At 37.3% G+C, this 20,972-nt stretch overlaps 1 protein-coding gene across 1 annotated transcript in view; it reads right to left on the reverse strand.

Moving 5' to 3' along the window:
* The window catches only part of LOC102902597 (complement C5-like), a 41,472-nt gene that overhangs the window by 15,973 nt on the left and 4,527 nt on the right, over window positions 1-20,972 (reverse strand). The window contains exons 5-15 of the mRNA XM_019816453.2: window positions 19,796-19,887; window positions 18,040-18,122; window positions 13,137-13,239; window positions 12,095-12,209; window positions 11,439-11,565; window positions 10,546-10,661; window positions 9,918-10,103; window positions 7,350-7,553; window positions 6,135-6,344; window positions 5,891-6,040; window positions 4,342-4,471 (exon numbers count right to left, since the gene is read on the reverse strand). Coding sequence (XP_019672012.1) covers window positions 4,342-4,471; window positions 5,891-6,040; window positions 6,135-6,344; window positions 7,350-7,553; window positions 9,918-10,103; window positions 10,546-10,661; window positions 11,439-11,565; window positions 12,095-12,209; window positions 13,137-13,239; window positions 18,040-18,122; window positions 19,796-19,887 — 1,516 coding nt within the window. The remainder of the gene's footprint in view (window positions 1-4,341; window positions 4,472-5,890; window positions 6,041-6,134; window positions 6,345-7,349; window positions 7,554-9,917; window positions 10,104-10,545; window positions 10,662-11,438; window positions 11,566-12,094; window positions 12,210-13,136; window positions 13,240-18,039; window positions 18,123-19,795; window positions 19,888-20,972) is intronic.

A 20,972-nucleotide genomic window follows, 5' to 3' on the forward strand; every position in this document is an offset into this window, starting at 1 on the left:
TGCTAACCAACAACAGCAGAATATATATTAATCTCAAAGTCACACAATCCTTCTCCAGAATAGGTCATATGTTAGGTCACAAAATAAGTTTTAACAAATTTAAGAAGACTGAAATTATACCAAGTATCTTTTATGACCACAATGGAATGAAACTAGAAATCAATAACAGAAGGAAAACTGGAAAATTCACAAGTATGTGCAAATTAAACAGCATACTCTTGAACAACCATTAGGTCAAAGAAGAAATCAAAAAGGAAATTAGATAATACTTCAAGAAATAAAAACAAAAATTCAACATGCCAAAACTTATAGGATGCAGCAAAAGCAGTACTAAGAGGGAAGTTCATAGCAATAAATGCCTAATTTAAGAAAGAAGACAGATCTCAAATAAACAACCTAATGTTACACCTCAAAGAACTAGAAAAAGACCAAGCCAAATCCAAAGTCAGTAAAAAAAGAAAAAAAAAAGGAAAAAAAAAAGAAAAGAACAAAGATTACAGCAGAAATAAATGAAATATTAAAAAAAAATCAATGAAACTAAGACTTGGTATTTTGAAAAGATAAACAAAATTGGCAAACCTTTAGCTAGCCTAACTAAGAAAAAAAGAAGACCCAGATAAGTAAAATCAGAAATGAAAAAGAAGACATTAAAACTAATGCCACACAAATAAAAAAGATCATAAGAGACTACTATGAACAGTTGCACACTAACAAACTGGATAACTCAGAAGAAATTAAATGGATAAATTCCTAGAAACATAAAACCTACCAAGATTAAATCATGAATAAACAGAAGGACCAAAAAACCCTATAACTAGTACAGATTTTGGGTCAATAATCAAAAACCTCCCTGAAACCAAAAGTCCAGACCAGATGGCTTTACTGGTGAATTCTACCAAACATGTAAAGATAAATTAATTCCAATCCTTCTCAAACTCTTCTCAAAATTAAATAGGAAGGACACTTCCAAACTCATTTAATGAGGCCAAATTACCATGATACCAAAGACAAAGACACCAACAAGAAAATAAAATTCCTTGATGAATATAAGTACAAAAATCCTCAACAAAATACTAGCAAATAGAATCCAACAGCATAGGAAAAGGCTCAAACACCATGACTAAGTGGGATTTATACCTGGGATGTAAGGGTGGTTCAACATATGAAAATCAATTAATGTGATGCATGGTGATGCACCACATTAACAAATAAAAAAATAAAAGCTACACAATTGTCTCAATAGATACAGAAAAAGCATTTGACAAAATTCATCATTCTTTCATGATAAAAAAGTCTCAACAAACTGGGAATAGAAGGAAAGTACCTGAACATAATAAAGGCCATATATAAAAAGCCCACAGGTAACATCATACTAAATGGTAAAAAACTGAAAAGGGGGCGCCTGGGTGGCTCAGTCGGTTGAGTGTCTGACTTTGGCTCAGGTCATGATCTCACAGCTCATGACTTCGAGCCCCTTGTCGGGCTCTGTGCCGACAGCTCAGAGCCTGGAGCCTGCTTTGGATTCTGTGTTTCCTTCTCTCTCTGCCCCTAACCCACTCGTGTTCTGTCTCTGTCTCTTTCAAAAATAAATAAACATTAAAAAAAAAAAAAAGAAAAAACTTAAAAGCATTTCCTTTAAGATCAGGAACAAGATAATGATTCCTACTCTCCATCATTTTGATTTAACATACTGCTGGAAGTTCTAGCCAGAGTGATTAGGCAAGAAAAAAAAAAAAAAGGCATTCAAGCCAGAAAGGAAGAAGTAAAATTGTCCTTGTTTGCAGACAAAATGGTTATATATATAGAAAAAAAAACTGCATAAAAAACTATTACACTAATAAACTTATTCAGTAAAGTTGCAGGATAAAAAAAATCTACATAATCAGTGGTGTTTCTATACAGTAACAATGAACTATCCAAAGATGAAATTATGAAAACAATTTACAATAGTACCTCTCCATAAAAACCTTAAGAATAAACCTAGTTAAGGAGGTGAAATATGTGCTTGCTGAAAGCTACAAATACTGATGAAAGAAATGAAAGGAGACACAAACAAGTGGAAAGACATCCCATGTTCACAGACTAGAAGACTTAATATTGTTAAAATGTTTGTACTACCAAAAATGATCTACAGATTAGATGCAATCTATCAAAATCCCAATGGCATTTTTTTCATAGAAACAGAAAAAGCAATTCTATAGTTCATATGGAAGCACAAAAGACCATGAATAGCCAAATGAATCCTGAGAAAGGAGAATAAAGCTGGAGGTATCACACTTTCTGATTTCAAGCGATATTACAAAGCTACAGTAATCAAACAGTATGATCCCAATATAAAGACAGACATGCATACCAATGGAACAGGAGAGCCCAAAACCAAATTCATGCATATATGGCCAACTGATGTTCAATAAGAGTGCCAAGAGTACACAATGGAGAAAGGAAGTTCTCTAACAAATGGTGTTGGGGAAATAGGATGCCCACATGCAAAAAAATAAAATTGGGCCCTTGTTTTATACCATATACAAAAATCAACTCAAAATGAATACAGATGTAAATGTAAGACTTACAACCCCCAAATTCCTAGAAGAAAACATACGGGAAAAGCTTCATGACATTGGTTATAACAATGATTTCATGGATATGATATCAAAAGCACAGCAACACCATTTGCAATGACATGCAAGGAGCTAGAGTGTATTATGCTAAGTGAAATAAGTCAGAGGAAGACAAACACCATATGATTTCACTCATATGTGGAATTTAAGAAACAAAATAGATGAACATTTGGGAGGGGGGCAAGAAAGAGAGAGAGGGAAACAAATCATAACAGGCTTTTAACAATAGAGAACAAACAGGGTTGATGGAGGGAGGTGGGTAGAAGATGGGCTAGATGGGTGATGGGTATTGAGGGCACTTGTTATGATGAACACTGGGTGTTGTATGTAAGTGATGAATCACTGGATTCTACTGCTGAAACCAGTATTGCACTGTATGTTAACTAGAATTTAAATAAAAATTTGAAGAAAAAAAATATTTCTGAGGAACTACAAAATAAAAACAAAACAACAAAAGAACAGCAACAGAAACAATAAACAAGTAGAATTGCATCAAGCTAAAAAGCACAGCAAAGGAAGGAACTAACAGAGTGAACAGACAACCTAGGAAAGGGAAGAAAATATTTACAAACTATATATGTGATAAAAGGTTAATCTCCAAAATACATAAAGAACTCCTACAACTCAATAGCAAAAAACCTAATAACCCAATTGAAAAGTGGGTTAAGGACTCAAATAGACATTTCTCCAAAGAAGATATACAAATGGCCAACAGGTATATGAAAAAATATTCAATGTTACTAATCACAGAAATGCAAATCAAAACCACAATGAGAAATCACATCTGTCAAACTGGGTATGATGAAAAAAAAAAAAAAAGATAAATGTTGGCAAGAATGTGGAGAAACTTGAACCCTTACACGCTGTTGGTGGGAATGCAAAGTAAGGCAGTGAAAAACAGTATAGAAGTTCTTCAAAAAATAAAAATAGAACTACCATATGATCCAGCAATCCCACTTCTAGATACTTATCTAAGAAGAACTGAAATCAGGATCTCAAAGAGATGCTAGCACTCCTGTCTTCATTGTAACACCCATTCACAAAAGCCAAGGTATAGAAACAACTTACATGTCCATTAACAGAGGAATGAATAAAGAGTGTGTATGTATAGTATTCCATTGTGTGTATGTATATATACACACACATTATATATATATATATATATACACACACACACACACACACACACAACATATATGTGTGAATATGTATACATGTAATACTATTTAGCCTTAAAAGAGAAGAAAATTCTGCAATATGCACTAACATGGATGAACCTTGAAGATATTAAGCTAAATGAAATTGGCCAGTCACAGAAAGGCAACCAGCATGGTTCCACTTATATGAGCTATCTAAAATAGCCAAGTTCATAGAATCAAAGAGTGGAATGGTGGTTGCCAAGTGCTGGGGGAGGAGACAATAGGGAGTCACTAATCAAAAGGAATAAAGTTTCAGTTAAGCAAGACAAATAAGCTCTAGAGATCTGCTGGACAACACTGTACCTATAGTCAACAATAATGTATTTAACACCTCACTTAATTTGTTAGTAGGGTAGATCTCATGTTCGGAGTTTTACCACAATAATATAATTTTTTTTTTTAGTTAAAAAAATTACGCAGTGGAACAGGGAGGATTTGGAGGGAGAATTAGTATGGGTCCAGGAAAAGAGGTGTATTTTCATAACAAGAATATTCAGGTTAGTTGGTTGAAAACAGTTAATTACCATCTTGTTGGGAGTCATCTCCATTTGCATTGGTGAGGACAGTGAGTCCTGCTAAGTCAAACACTTCAGCATTATTCCTGCCACCACTTCCTCCACAGTCCTGGCCACTTTTATCAAAAGATTGCAGTATCTGTTGAGAAAGGAAATCATTCCCCACCCCCCAAGAAAAACAGTTAGTGGCCATTATGAGGAATTCTTGAATTGGGGATAATGTTAGTTGTAAGTCTCTCACTTATTAAATGTTAAAATCTAGTTCCCTGGTTTTCCCAAACCCTACTGCATTTCACTGGGTTTCACTTCTTGAATATATACTATCAAAATTCATTCAATATAACTTTGATATGGAAGTTCTTAGGAAACAGCTTACATTCTCCCTTCTTAGAGCTTTGTACAGTACATTGAATTAATAAAATATCCTTTGCATAAATGTATGAGTGAATGAATGAGTAAACAAAACATTCACTACCTCTCATGGTCCTTTTCTAGCTCCAAATTTTGAGGGGGATCAGACCCCAGGTTTTGTTGCTCTACCCAAGATAGGGCAGAGCATTAAAATCGGTTAGGGATACCCAACGAATTATTTTTGATGACGAGGGTTGGCTCCTCTAAAGAGTTTGTGACCATGACCCAAGTGGCCCCTGAGAGTGGCTGGGGAAGGGGCAGGAGCAGACAAAACAACTATTCATGGCCACAGTGTTCATGTGTAGCCACATAGTCTCCCCCCACCCCCTGTTTTTCTGCTCCCCTCTCCATACGTCTTCATTGACTTTAATATATTCAACTCACCAAAACCCCAGCATTTTTATTCATATCCCTGCCCTGGAGTAAGAAATTTAATTTTATAGATTTGCTTAAAAGGTATCTACACACACGTGCTGCTCTCTGAGAGTCAATAACATTATTTTTAAAAAATGGTTTAGTAAACAAGATGATGTCATCAGTCTCTGAAAGGAAGCTAGTTTGGAATTGATTGCATCTGAAGGTTTCTGAATGTGGATCTAATTACATTTTAGTTTATTCCCAGAGAAAACTGCATTTTAGCATTTAACTGAAGATATTCCCAAATAAAGTGTGTTCATATAAAACAAAATAAATTGGAGAGTAAGTTAACTGGATAATTATCCTTTATATGTCTACAAGGATAACCAAAATGGGTAACTCAGATCAAACAAGTTCACTCGATTATATCCTGTGCTGGGATTCTACTCAGGTCACAAGAAATCTAATCTGTGACTTAGTTTTCCTCATTCATAACACAGGAACTCCACTAATAAGGACTCAATACATTTTAAATATCTTTATTGTTGGTTTTTAGCTCATAGGATTGTTGTAAATATTCAATGGTATAGTAAATTAAAAGGTCTTACAATAATACTCAGCATATAGTGTTCAATGAATGTTAGCTGCTGGTATTACTATCCTTAAATTTAGCTGAGAAGACAGACATTGGTGCAACCATATCTTTTTCCTTTATTTTTCTCCCATGAGTGACCCACAGAACATGTAACGACATGTAACGACAGGAATGACAGCATTTATTCTACTTAACTCTTTCCATGTTATTTTTGCTTCTTTCTTGGATGCTATTTATAGCACGGCTCACTGATGATAACGCTACCCACGATTCTGACTGAGTTTCCATAGTGAGAGATACAGTTTCGCCTGGAGAATATATATCTTTATTTGGAGACAGATAGATCTAAAATGAATTGAAAAAAAAAAAAAGTATCTCAAGGTGAAATTAAACAGTTACTCAGGATGACCTCAGGCTAGGGAGAGTATCTGTGGCTCACCTGAAGCTGGTTGCTACATTTTTCTTCAATATTTAGACAGACTGAGTCAGATACTAATTCTGTTATCTGCTGTCCTGTGACAATGTAATATACCAGGAGACGGGCTGTAGGAACCATGTGCTGAGTCACAGAAAAGTTTAAAAGCTGGTAAGATGAACCTGGGAGTTTCTTCTCTGTGCCAAAGTGTATGATTTTGCCCTTAGATGAAATCTAAAAATACATAACAACAAACATCTATCAAAGTGGGCATAAAGTTGGACTAGTAATTAGGCAGTGATTTAAAAAAAAAAGAATTACTATCCCTTGGGCATCTACTATGCATTAGGTATATATAGGTGGACATATTTAATCCTCACAATTGTATGTTGTGATTTTATTTATTAGCCTATTTAGAAGTTGTAGAAATTGAAGCTCAGAGATGTAAACTGCCCCATTATCTTAAAAGGTTCCTCTCTCAGAATTGATAAGGTTATTGCTCGCTCCAACAAATGGCTTAGTAAACAAGATGATGTTATCAGTCACTGAAAATAAGATAGGTTGGAACTATTTGCTTCTAAAGGTCTGTTTTTGAACATGGATTTATCCAGGAAGTGAACTCTGATCTTCCTGACTCAAAGCCCATGTCTTTTTCAATATATCATGCTGCCATCCTTGCTAGTTTGTATTTTAAACAGCAGTGAGCAATGCCTGGAATCACTATATCTGTTCTTGAGCACAGGACTTAAATTCTTCCCTTTGTAAATAGGGCATGTTCTTAAGGAATGTTAGCAAGGCCTAGCAATCTAAAACGTGGTAATACCCTGGTTGGTCATAAAACATTGCTGAGGTCACTGACTAGTCTGGGGACTGAATGAAGGCTGTGATCAACTCTTGGCATCATGCTGTGCAGAGAATATCAGTCCAAGATTCAGAAGACCTTGAACAAAATCCTAAACATACCACTAAAAACTTGTGCATATGGCAGGTCATTTGACCTCTCCAATTGGTTCCATTGTCCACCGAGCTCAAAGAAGTGTTGTGAGCTCTGTTATGAGGACGTTTGTGAACGTACTTTACAGATTATAAAGTGCTATGTAAGTTCATCCATTCATTCACTAAATATCAATTGGGTACTACTTTGTGTCACGTGAGAAATCATTTAAAGGATTATTTGCATAAGTAAAGAAAATGTTGCAAGCAGGGGTCTAGGTGAATGTAAGATATTATTGAGCTTACCAAGTAATTGTAGTGTGTAATCTTGTCAACATATGGACTTTTAGGGGTAATAGTTATGCTCAGATGTTCTCCCACAAGCAAACTCTTGTGACTGTCTGTCCAGCTAAGGGAAAGGAAACTTTGGCTATGTGATGAGTAGGCCACAGCTTGATAGTCATTGCTGGCCTGATATTCTTCTGGAATGTCTGGATCATCAGTTCTGACCTAAAAAGACAGTGTCAAAAAAAAGTACAACACTGAGGCTTAACGTGATGATGATGATGAAGATGGTAAATGTTAACACTTCTCTAGTACCCATTTACTGCCAGGTCTGGCTTTTAGCGCTTGACATGTGTGAATGTATCCATATACCTTATACATCTCTCAAGTTTCACAACATCTTATGAAAAGGCAAATTAGTATTCTACTGCCTTAACATCATGGTAAGCCACATTATCAAGAGATTACAGAAAAGGATGTTAATTTTAAAAATAATAAAGTTAACTATGAAAATCTAGGCTATTGTAGAAGAGTGCAGTGAAGTCAAAGAAAAGATCTTAGATCTAAAGTTGGCTCTCTTTCTTAAATGACATGCCAGCTTACTGACTCATTTCCTTCTGCCACAGGTTGGCAGGAACTAGGAATTTGGAGAGGGGGAAAATATGGGAAGGGATGTAGCAATAATTCTTTTTATAAAATTTTTTAATATTTATTTTTGAGAGAGAGAGAGTGAGTGTGTGAGTGCAAGTGAGTTGGGGAGGGGCAGAGAGAGAGGGAGACACAGAATCTGAAGCAGGCTCCAGGCTCTGAGTTGTCATCACAGAGCCGGACATGGGGCCCGAACCCATGAACCGTGAGATCAATAATTCTTAAAAGCTAATAGAGATATTGGTTGTAAATGGAAATGGTGGTGAATAATCTCAATTCTTAGGAGAGTAAACAAGATCTGTTCTTGAGGGTAAAGTTCAGGGTCACAGGGCACTCTTATAAATATATGTGCCATGCTGTGCCAGTTCTTGAACAAGAGATTACAACCACTTATGTTTTCCATGAAGCTGAAGAATTAGATGTCATTTGCTGGGGAAGGTAATTTGATAACACGTGTAAAGGAAAAATGGTTCATGCTATTAGAGGAAAGGGAGACTATAACATTTGGTCCTTGTTTAGGTTTGGAAATAGATATACATTCAGCCAATCAATGTTTAGTGGTCCCTAACATGTGTCAGGAACTATGCTAGTTGTTGGGGACACAACGGTGAACAATATAGACATAGCTCTTGCCCTTAAGAAATTTGAAAACTTGAGGCTTTCAGAGAGTAAAGGATACCTACCCTGATTAGCACAGGGTACTTAGAGAAGGCTTCTTGCAGGACACGATTTAAAAGCCGACCCCCAAATAAGTAGGAGCAAGGGAATCAGAGAAATGGGGTTGGAGAGTCCAGGTAGGGTTACAAAGGCCTTGTGGCAACAGAGCACTGGGTGATAGGGGGCTGCAAACTTTCCAGTGAAGCTGGAGTTTGAGGAGCCATAGGAACAGTGGCAAGCAATGAGTTTGGAGAAGGGAGCAAGGATAAGGTCAATTGAGGTCCTATTTGTGTCTCAGAAAGATCACTCCACCCACTTTGCCTCAGTAAGGAGAGTGGGAGGAGAGTGAGGAACTGGTTTGCTGTGGGGCCATTCTCTGAACAGGGCACTGGGAGGAGGTCTAGGTTTGAGGTTGGTAGTGATCCTCAGTTTTAGACAAAGCAATGTTTAGCTTCTTTGAAATATCCAAGAAAAAAATATGGTGAAAATGGTGTCTGTAGGAATCTTGTAGGATGAGTCTTCAGCACAAGGTATGAGAGCAGATGGAATGACAGAGGAAATATGTCAAATAAAAAATGTGTCACATAAGAAGAAAGGAAGGTCTGAATAGAACCCTAAGGATCACTTCCACTTAGAGGGCAAACTAAGGATTATTAGTCCAAAATGGAGGCTATAAAGAAGGAAGCAAAGAAGAAAAATAAGAAAGAAGAAAATGTGGCATCACAGAGGCCATAACATTGTTTAAAGAAAAAGACAATTGTCAATCACACCAAATGTCTTAGAGATGGAAAAAGACAAGAACTAAAAACTATCCAGTGGTCATAGCAAATGGCTGATGGATATCTTTGGTGAGAGCAGTTTCAATGATATGGTGGGGGTAGAAGCCAGATCTCAGCAGCCTGAGGAGGTATGGAACAGGGAGAAGAATGTAGGCTGTTCTTTAGCAGAATTAGCATGGGAACTGAGGGAGAGATGATAGCTGGAAATACTGGACAAGAGAAGACTGTATTCTTGTATCCTCCTGGCAATTCTTTTTCTAAACTTTCTAGATTTGAGTAGTATTTTGTTTAGCATAAGAAAAAATTATTTCCTAATTACAAAATTGACAGATTCACACCCTTTATGGAATGTTCAGTACACTACATGTTATTGCCTGTGCCTATAAGTCAAATGTCTGAGTTGTTCACTAGATTTATGCATAAAATCTCACGTATCTTTCCTGTATACTCACTATGACAGACTGAGGCAATAGTTGAAAATACAACAAATGAGAATTCAGCTCACATTAAACTCCAGCGTTGTCACATCAGAGGGAATGTTAACCACAAATGAAGCTACTCCATCATTGTAATTTGTTGTGCTTTTTATTGGATCCAGTTCTCTCTTCTCCTGAGTTTTACCAACTGTTTTCGCTTTCAAGATTACCGCAATCCCTCCTACGAAATGGGTAGAGGCATCCTTCACCTGTACCTGTTGACCAAATCCATTTCATTGGTTGACATTGATTCTTTACGAAAAGAAAACCCCCAAAATAATCCCCTCCTTCAGTCCCAAGCACAAACTTTGTAGGATTTAATTCAGCAAATGGGGTTCTCTTAAGGTCATGTTTTAACCACTCCAGGCATATATGATATGAATTACATTCAATCAGTGTACAGTTATTGAACATTTAATAAGAACAGAGCACTTCTCCATGTGCCCCATAAGCCATGGGTTGGAAGAAATTATTACCATGTCTGGATCAAGACCATTGTTTTCCTCACAGCATTCGTCATTGCCTTGTCTGTTCCTCACCCTCTATTCATGTGTCTGTACTGAAGGTCACAGAGAAGCAAGATCTATCAGACATCCTTTTCCTCTGTCCTCCCACAGACCATAAAATCCACCATATTAGATTTTCTAATCATCTAACCTTGATGCAGTATTGAATTCCAGGCTTCAGGAAAAGAGGAGTAGCAACCAAATCCAGTGTGTAAGGTAAGAGGACGTATTTGATATCAGTCACTTTGGTTTCTTGGAAGAATGCACCTAAGGTAATAAAATGTGTCACTTAGAATTTGGCAAGTTCTACATTGTAGTACATAGACCTGCACGGGTACCCACTCCATCCCTCTGCATTTCTTTATTTGGATAAGGACAAGCTATCCATTCATTCTTTGGTCATTTCACACAGTTATTAACCCAAGTCTCGATGATTGTTATGGTCGCCCTAGAAGAACCTGGCCACTCCATGACCAGTAAAGCACAGTTTGCAGGAGGTTGGGAAGACGCCCATTCACCAGTTTCAGATAGTGTTCTCCTGTTCCAGACCACTTGTCAGATTACTTATCCCATTTTTAACTTAAAATAACTGAGCAGGGCCTCATGCCCTCAAGGAGTCAATAATCCTGTTAGAAGAGGCACTCACATGTAAAGTGGATGGTTCTCATTTCCAAGGCAACATCCAAACAAATACCAGGTAGTATGGTATAAGATATGTGTAAAATGTTTAAGAATAGGTAAGCAAGCACACAAATGACTCAGGGATGCTTTCATAATGTGAATAATTGTTGCAAGTAAAATTTTCTGGTACCATCATTCTATTCTTTTTGAAACATAAAAGTCTATCCTTAGCATGTGGAAGTAGGGCGTCATCACTTTCATGAGCATTTCCCTTGCACAGAGCTGGTGGACATGTATTTTGGTGGAGCTCATCTGGCAAAGGCACTTCCCCAAAATGCACCAGTAATAAGCTGCAGATTTCTATTCAAACTTTGTAACAAGAACTGTGAGAAATGAATTTGATAGATTAGTTTAAGAACTCACCTGTACTTTCTTGTACTTCCACAAAAATATTAAGATACTTGTTATTTAAATCTTCTAGACTTTTATATGACAGTTTCTTAATTGCCCTTGAAGTATTAAAATTAATTTGTGCAACTCCATCAATCAGCTGATTTTTTAAGGGGAACAAAAAGGTAGAAGTTATAATATTAGAGAAGAATTCATTGAGAGGGAATAACAAATTCTGCTTTTACCAGCCTGAAAATCTTCACCTGACAATGACATTGTAGTTACAACTTGTGGTAATACAAAGTATAAGCTTGATTCTATACTTAGAACTGATTAATATTCAGGTCATTTCTTTCAAGCCTGAAGCTTCAGGCCATATTGCAGGATCAGAGATGGAACATCTCTGATTCGACATCACGTGAGTCTCATCCTATTCAGAATCTGAGGCTAGAATTTGGGTACTACTGTCTATCTGATGGAACCTTCTCCAGATTGAAGACAAATATCTCTGTAGCTTATCTGCTTTCACCAGTGGAACTTCTCAAAGCCCGAAGTTCTATTGGTTTTGTTTTGTTCTCTTCTGTTTAATTCCGTGGACTCTTGTGGGTGAAAGCCCACTTTCGGTCTCCATGTGCTGGTGAACTGCCTCAGTTCTCCATGACTGTGAAGGTAGCTCAATCTCTCTTTACCTCTGTCTTCTGTGTTGCTTCATGCATCATTTCTTTTCCACTCCCATGTAAATCTTCTCTTATCCCAAAAAAGACAGAAACTTTAGCCTCTGTTACATTCTTACTATAAGAATATCTGTCAAAACGGAATATAATTAATTGCTTTTTGATAAAGCAGTTATAGTAATGACATACAGATAAAATGCGAAATTTGCTTTGTACTCTTGAACCGTGTACACAGTAGTACATCTCATTGTTACACTCTGCAGGTGCAGGGGAAAGTAAGTGTTTTTATTTCCATTGACGGATGATGAAATTGGTTCCCAGGGGGATAAAACAAACTTGCTTAACTTCCCACGGTTTTAAATTCACAGCAAGTTCATGGAGAAGTGAGCTTAGGACCCAGGTCTCTTTGTAAAGAGCCACCTTCTTCCATGACTGTGGCATGGTGTGGCAACAACAGGGAGCCACTCCCCAGTGCTCCTTTTAGCCAAAGGGGCAATATCACATCCAACCTGGAGACGTGTCATTTTCAGTTTAGCCCAATATTTGCCTTTGAGTCCATGAAAAACACAAACTTTCCCTATTTAAATATAAAACAGGCAAGTCTGTGTTCTCACTAGCTCATCTGCCAAGTATGACTTCTGAGCATTTTCAATCTGTTCTAGAACTGCTTTTGATAATTAAGTTGTATGATCAATTAATATTAATGAGGTCATGAATATAAAGAACTGAATGGTTTTTATATCATATTTTTAATACCTAACCAGTTACAGTCACCCGAATAGTCACCATGACTTCAATCTTTAGGGTTCTTTGCTTACAAGACTGTAGAATAACTACAAGACTGAACTCAGCCAATATACTTCAGGCAATTCTCCTTGAATCCACTTCCCGCAGCTATTAGATATTATTAATCACAGTATTTTTTACATTGAACCTCAAAGTCTTTTTCAACATAGGACCTCAGGCAAGCACTACTAATCAGTCAATTTTGACTCTTGAAATTAAAGCTGTTTCACATTCAGGGGCTACATTAATCTGAAAATAGTTATTTTCTTACCTAGCTTTTATAGTAATCTTGAAGTCCTCAAAATTTTTATGGCTAATGAAGTAATTTTCTGGTTCTACTAAGATAAAGAAGTGTGGTTTCACTGAATGTAAATCTAGGCAAAAAAAAAGATATACAATTTAAACTATGTTTCAAACAAGAAACTTTTCGGTACAATGGGACTTAACAGTATCAGTCACACACCATCCTTCTTTATGACAATCATCAAGCTTCTGAAGCTTCTTTATCCTCAAATCAGGGATCAATCTCATCTTTCTGCTCTAGCAGTGATGCCCTTATTAAAGCACATGTGTTGCTATCAAAGTATGAGCTCCATGAAGACAAGCCCTGATCTTGTTAACCTGTATAAACCTTTGCCCCAAGTGCCTTTCATATAGGGTTTGATAAATGTTCATTAAATTGGAAATTCTTTGCTCCTTTAGCATCTAGTGTTTGACTCTTCTTTTCTATTCAGTGTCCAAAATGTAAGTATAAATCTTCAACTCTCAGGAAAGGCATCTTCTAGTTATTAGCTTTAGAAAATAACTTTCTTACAAAAATGAGAATTAGAACAAAGGGAAGTTTTAGACTGTGCAGCTCTTTGAGGCTATAACTCACAAAGAATCCTTTTTGACTGCTTACAAAACTATGTCTTTCACTTCTGCCCATTTAAGGAGTAACGTTAGGTTTCACAATCCTACTTATGCACTGCTCTGCAGACTGCTTAACCCAAAAGGAGAAGCTGCCTTTCAGAGAGAAGGGAGACTTGGCTCCATGGTGACCAGGACAAATTGGGAGGGGCTGGCTGCAGAAGGGCAAATCAAGTGTCTCACGTTCTGCCTGCCTTTTTTTTTGTTGTTGTTGTTAATTTACTTTGAGAGAGAGTGAGAGAGCATGCATGAGCAGGAGAAGCTCAGAGAGAGAAAGAGAAAGAATCGCAAGCAGCACGGAGTCTGACACAGGGCTGGAACCCACAAACCATGAGATCATGACCTGAGCCAAGATCAAGAGTGGGAAGGTCAACCAACTGACCCACCCAGGCTCCCACTGGCTGCTTTTTTGTGTCAGAGAAAAATGCCCTCTGGTAGTGAAAAAATAGAGCAAGGACTTTGTAAATATGAACAGCGTCTAAGAGTGTCAACAAAGCAAGTCTAAAATTCAGTTTAATTGCTTCAGAGGATATTCTGTTGCTGTGGTTTTAGCATGTTTAATAATTCAAATTTTTACATGGGATTGTTCTTCTCTCCTAATTAAAAATACCTTTCTGTCTCCTCATCAAGCTGGTAAGCAGAGAACATGGTTTAAGTAGTTGAGTAAGAAATTTATAGTCAATGAAACCAAGAGTTGTTTTTTTGAAAAAATAAACAAAATTGATAAACCTCTAGCCAGGCTTCTCAAAAAGAAAAGGGAGATGACCCAAATAGATAAAATCATGAATGAAAATGGAATTATTACAACCAATGCCTTAGAAATACAAGCAATTATCAGGGAATACTATGAAAAATTATATGCCAACAAACTGGACAACCTGGAAGAAATGGACAAATTCCTAAACACCCACACACTTCCAAAACTCAAACAGGAAGAAATAGAAAGCTTGAACAGACCCATAACCAGTGAAGAAATTGAATCGGTTATCAGAAATCTCCCAACAAATAAGAGTCCAGGACCAGATGGCTTCCCAGGGGAATTCTACCAGACATTTAAAGCAGAGATAATACCTATCCCTCTCAAGCTATTCCAAAAAATAGAAAGGGAAGGAAAACTTCCAGACTCATTCTATGAAGCCAGCATTCCTTTGATTCCTAAACCAGACAGAGACCCAGTAAAAAAAGAGAACTACAGGCCAATATCCCTGATGAATATGGATGTAAAAATTCTCAATAAGATACTAGCAAATCGAATTCAACAGCATATAAAAAGAATTATTCACCATGATCAAGTGGGATTCATTCCTGGGCTGCAAAGCTGGTTCAACACTCGCAAATCAATCAATGTGATACATCACATTAATAAAAGAAAAGATAAGAACCATATGATCCTGTAATCGATGCAGAAAAAGCATTTGACAAAATTCAGCATCCTTTCTTAATAAAAACCCTCGAGAAAGTCGGCATAGAAGGAACATACTTAAACATCATAAAAGCCATTTATGAAAAGCCCACAGCTAATATCATCCTCAATGGGGAAAAACTGAGAGCTTTCTCCCTGAAATCAGGAACACGACAGGGATGTCCACTCTCACCTCTGTTGTTTAACATAGTGTTGGAAGTTCTAGCATCAGCAATCAGACAACAAAAGGAAATCAAAGGCATCAAAATTGGCAAAGACGAAGCTTTCACTTTTTGCAGATGACATGATATACACGGAAAATCCGATAGACTCCACCAGAAGTCTGCTAGAACTGATACATGAATTTAGCAAAGTTACAGGATACAAAATCAATGTACAGAAATCAGTTGCATTCTTATACACTAATAATGAAGCAACAGAAAGACAAATAAAGAAACTGATCCCATTCACAATTGCACCAAGAAGAATAAAATACCCAGGAATAAACCTAACCAAAGATGTAAAAGATCTGTATGCTGAAAACTATAGAAAGCTTATGAAGGAAATTGAAGAAGATATAAAGAAACGGAAAAACATTCCGTGCTCGTGGATTGGAAGAATAAATATTGTTAAAATGTCAATATTACCCAAAGCGATCTACACATTCAATGCAATCCCAATCAAAATTGCACCAGCATTCTTCTCGAAGCTAGAACAAGCAATTCTAAAATTTGTATGGAACCACAAAAGGCCCTGAATAGCCAAAGTAATTTTGAAGAAGACCAAAGCAGGAGGTATCCCAATCCCAGACTTTAGCCTCTACTACAAAGCTGTAATCATCAAGACAGCATGGTATCGGCACAAAAACAGACACATAGACCAATGGAATAGAACAGAAACCCCAGAGCTAGACCCACAAAAATATGGCCAACTAATCTTTGACAAAGCAGGAAAGAATATCCAGTGGAAAAAAGACAGTCTTTTTAACAAATGGTGCTGGGAGAACTGGACAACAACACGCAGAAAGATGAAACTAGACCACTTTCTTACACCATTCACAAAAACAAACTCAAAATGGATAAAGGACCTGAGTGTGAGACAGGAAACCATCAAAACCCTAGATGAGAAAGCAGGGAAAAACCTCTCTGACCTCAGCCGCAGCAACTTCTTACTTGACACATCCCCAAAGGCAAGGGAATTAAAAGAAAAATGAACTATTGGGACCTCATGAAGATAAAAAGCTTCTGCCCTGCAAAGGAAACAATCAACAAAATTAAAAGGCAACCAACAGAATGGGAAAAGATATTTGCAAATGACATATCGGACAAAGAGCTAGTATCCAAAATCTATAAAGAGCTCACCAAACTCCACAACTGAAAACAAATAATCCAGTGAAGAAATGGGCAGAAAACATGAATAGACACTTCTCTAAAGAAGACATCTGGATGGCCAACAGGCACATGAAAAGATGCTCAACGTCGCTCCTCATCAGGGAAATACAAATCAAAACCACACTCAGATATCACCTCACACCAGTCAGAGTGGCCAAAATGAACAAATCAGGAGACTAAAGATGCTGGAGAGGATGTGGAGAAACGGGAACCCTCTTGCACTCTTGGTGGGAATGCAAATTGGTGCAGCCACTCTGGAAAACAGTGTGGAGGTTCCTCAAAAAATTAAAAATAGACCTACCCCAGCAATAGCACTGCTAGGAATTAACCAAGGGATACAGGAGTACTGATGCATAGGGGCACTTGTACCCCAATGTTTATAGCAGCACTCTCAACAATAGCTAAATTATGGAAAGAGCCTAAGTGTCCATCAACTGATGAATGGATAAAGAAATTGTGGTTTATATACACAATGGAATACTACGTGGCAATGAGAAAGAATGAAATATGGCCTTTTGTAGCAACGTGGATGGAACTGGAGACTGTTACGTTAAGTGAAATAAGTCATACAGAGAAGGACAGATTCCATATGTTTTCACTCCTATGTGGATCCTGAGAAACTTAACAGAAGACCATGGGAGAGGGGAAGGAAAAAAAAAATGGTTAGAGAGGGAGGGAGCCAAAACATAAGAGACTCCTAAAAACTGAGAACAAACTGAGGGTTTATGGAGAGTGGGAGGGAGGGGTGGGTGGGTGATGGGTATTGAGGAGGGCACCTGTTGGGATGAGTGAGCACTGGGTGTTGTATGGAAACCAATTTGACAATAAATTTCATATTAAAAAAAAAAAGAAATTTACATAAGAGCATACAAATTAATAATCTAGCCCCTATGAGAAATGAACAGAAGGAATTATTAACAAGTTAGTTATTAGTACAATTAATATTTCCAAAGTAAGTTATACTTTATTTTTTTTTCTAAACATTGTAATTTTCCAAACACAGCATTGATTTTTACGGCTGATGGGAAGGAGCACTGGCTAAGTCGGAGGTGCCATTCTCCTTGTCGGCCTGGACAAAGTGGTTGTGAAACCTAGACCAGTCTTCCCATTTCTCTGGGCCTGACCCTCCTCACCCGGCCTCATTTTCAGACAAGGGGGTCAGACTAGATGATCCCTAAGAGTGTCAGAGAACCATGTTTCTTGCAAGAACATTATCTAATCCTACCTCCTTACAGGACTTGATTCTCTGCAGAATGATGACGAGGGAACAAGGTTCAGAGTGTTCAGTGACCGAATTGAGGTGAGCCACACTAAGAGCCCCAGGTCTTTGGCCTTCTGTCCCCCAGTCCACTTCTGTCTACCACTCCTCACTGCTCTGTATTTATTCTTTAATGAGTCTTTAGTCTATGAAATCATTGAGAACAGTTTTCAAAAATACACATTGGAAATCTCAGTAACTTATGAGAAATTACCATGGCTTTTAACTTCAAACATTGCAACTGCTGTTGTTGTGAAGTCCTCTTTGTATTTAGCTTTAATTGTCCATGAACCGTATCTGTGAAAGAAATACATTTAAAACTTTAAGTATCACCAAGTAATGCATCTCTAACTCATCCAATGACTGTAGGTAACATTCAAATGAGCACTTAGTATAGGCCAAACACTGTTTTAAGAGCTTTACATGTATTAACTCATTCAATCCTCAAAAAATACCATAGAACAAGTTATATTATTATCCCCATTTTATCATCAGAGAAATGAGGCTCACAGAGGTGAAGTAACTTACTCAGGGACACAGAGCTAGTTAGGTGGTGGGACTGGGATTCAAACTTTGTTACTCTGGCTCCAAAACCCTTGACCACAACTTCATGTTTAGACAACCCTGACAGCAGTTTCAGATTTATGCACCACCTAAGTAATATACTATTTTTGAAAGACATTTTAAAATTATAAACAAAAATATGCATTTTGGGTGGAGTTGTAAATATACTGAAATTTATTTTCATATTACTGACTCACTCTCTAGTATATCATAGTATTTAGCTAGAAAATGTTTTTCATTTAAAGGCATTGTTTTTTCATTTGATGAACCAAGCTTAAAGTTTAAACATATTAATATATGTTACACTATATAACATGCCAGAAAGTCAAGGGTACACTTCTAGGACCATTTGATCAGGTGAAACTTATCAAAATGGTACAAATATATAGTTTTGAAAATTTTACAACTGAGGCCAGAGTGAAATTCCTTTTAGAGGGACAGTGTGGTAGAAGGAAAGAGTACGGATGAACCTGGCCAGAGAGATCTGGGTTCCCATTTCAGGTCCACCATTTAAAGTCGGGTGGTTTTGAACAGGCCTAAACATTTATCTGAGCCTTAATTTCTTTATCTTGAAAATGGCAATAAGAAAGAACTTAGCAGAGTGCTTGGTACACAGTAGAGGATCCATAAATGTCAGTTCTTTTACTGCAGTAAAATACCGCTTTGAGGTGTTACATTTTCAAGACGTTATGCAATGTAACTCTCAAATTGGATCTCAAAATATCTTCCAAGTTCTGGGAATAAATGTCAGAGAAAATTCCAAATCCACTATAGAATATTAAACACATGTTAGTGGACTTCTTCCTTTTGTACATTTTTTTTTATTTCTTCTATTGTGCTCTCAGCATTTAGGGGGTAGGGTCTGTCTCCCACAGTGTCTACTGCCTGGACTTTGTTGTAAAAGGTGCTCACTGAACTGAATACAGCAGACTAGCTTGGTGCTTACAGCTGGCATTATTACATCAGGCCCCCTGCCTCAATGCACAAGAGCCCAAGCAGGCTCCACCTTCCTTTCTGTTGGAAGGATACTCAATAGGGCCTGATAAGGATAGCCAGAACAAATCTTTGTGTACATCAGCACCTTTCAGTCACATGTAAATGGTTCCATAGACTGTTCAATTACCCCGGACACCTCCACTGCTTTTAAGAGAAACAACTTTACCCCAAAATAAGTTAAAATACTTAGGATTTCAAGAAAATCCACTTGTTTTTAAACACATTGCCCTTCACTTTCATGTAAGAAGATACCAAGAAATAAAACACCTTCTCTTATGTCTGTACATAGTGGTCTCAGCAACTACACAGATTATTCAATAAAAAAACCATTATCTGCATAAAATAAAATAAAATAAAATAAAATAAAATAAAATAAAATAAAATAAAATAAAATAAAATAAAATAAATACTTAGGATTAACTGGAATCTTGAAGTCAGGAAAAGTGATAATTCCAGTATAATTTTTTTCTCCTACCATGGCAACTTCTGACCCTGTTGGATCCTTTGAGTGAAAAGAAAAGCAAGTTTTATTTTTTAAAACAACTATAAATACAGAAGTTACACATAAACATGACATGCAGTTGACAGTCTTATAGAAATATTCAGTAAATGCTAAGGAACTTTGTTGAAATTAAGCACATGCAATATTGGCCTGGCATTGAGGTGATGACACCTGGTCAGGCTTGTTAACAAAGACTAACTTCTAAGGCACAAAAACATATTTTGAACAGGTGTGTAAGTAGTACAGTAAATATTTAAGATACATTAAGCAACTCCCAGCAAGGCTTTTTTTCCACCACCCTTCTTCCTGAACAGGACTTGTGGATAATCTTCAAACACTATTTTCATAATGCTGTGCCATGCACACAAGGCTTCTTTGGCTCCATGTTTCTTCAAGATCAAACCTGAACACATCAGGGCATGCCAAAGCAGCAGCCTCTACCTGTTCAATGTCTTACCTCCAGGGGGACCTCTGACAAGAGAATGATGGGATTTGTGAAGAATCTCAACAGGTTCACTTGAGTCTGCCTGTCCCCCTGCAAGTCCCCAAATGTGAAATAATGCTTCATTGTGGTCACTGTCTCTCCCTAAAGTGTTTCTGGGTCAGTCTGCTGTGGCCAAGCCACTGTCATGGTCATCTCCACATTGTGCTTCTTCCTGGCTCCATGACATCTGAGACATCATCCCACTTCTATCAAACCCTCTCCAAGGTTTCCATTAAAACCAGCGCAGGACCGGGCTTTGTCCTTTCAGAAGTCCCTCTAGAATAATTTAGTAATCGTCTCTAGCTTTGCCTCCTGTTCAAGCTGGCCTGTTATTGACAATACATTATCCTTTACTTGGTTTACCATATTATGTATGCTTGTCAGGTTGGCTAAAGTCAAATATCCACAGAAAGACACATCCCATAATCCCCCAAACAAATCAAGAGAGCTAAGTGCTAAGGTTCTGGAGACAGACAGACCTGGGTTTGAATCCTGATTCAACTCATTAGTATCAGTATGATCTCAGTGGTTACTTAACTTCTTTAACCCTCAGCCTTTTCTTCCATAAAAAGGAAATAATTACATTGATTGTATAAGACTG

Source organism: Felis catus, chromosome D4, assembly GCF_018350175.1.
Source record: "Felis catus isolate Fca126 chromosome D4, F.catus_Fca126_mat1.0, whole genome shotgun sequence".
NCBI lineage: Eukaryota > Metazoa > Chordata > Mammalia > Carnivora > Felidae > Felis > Felis catus.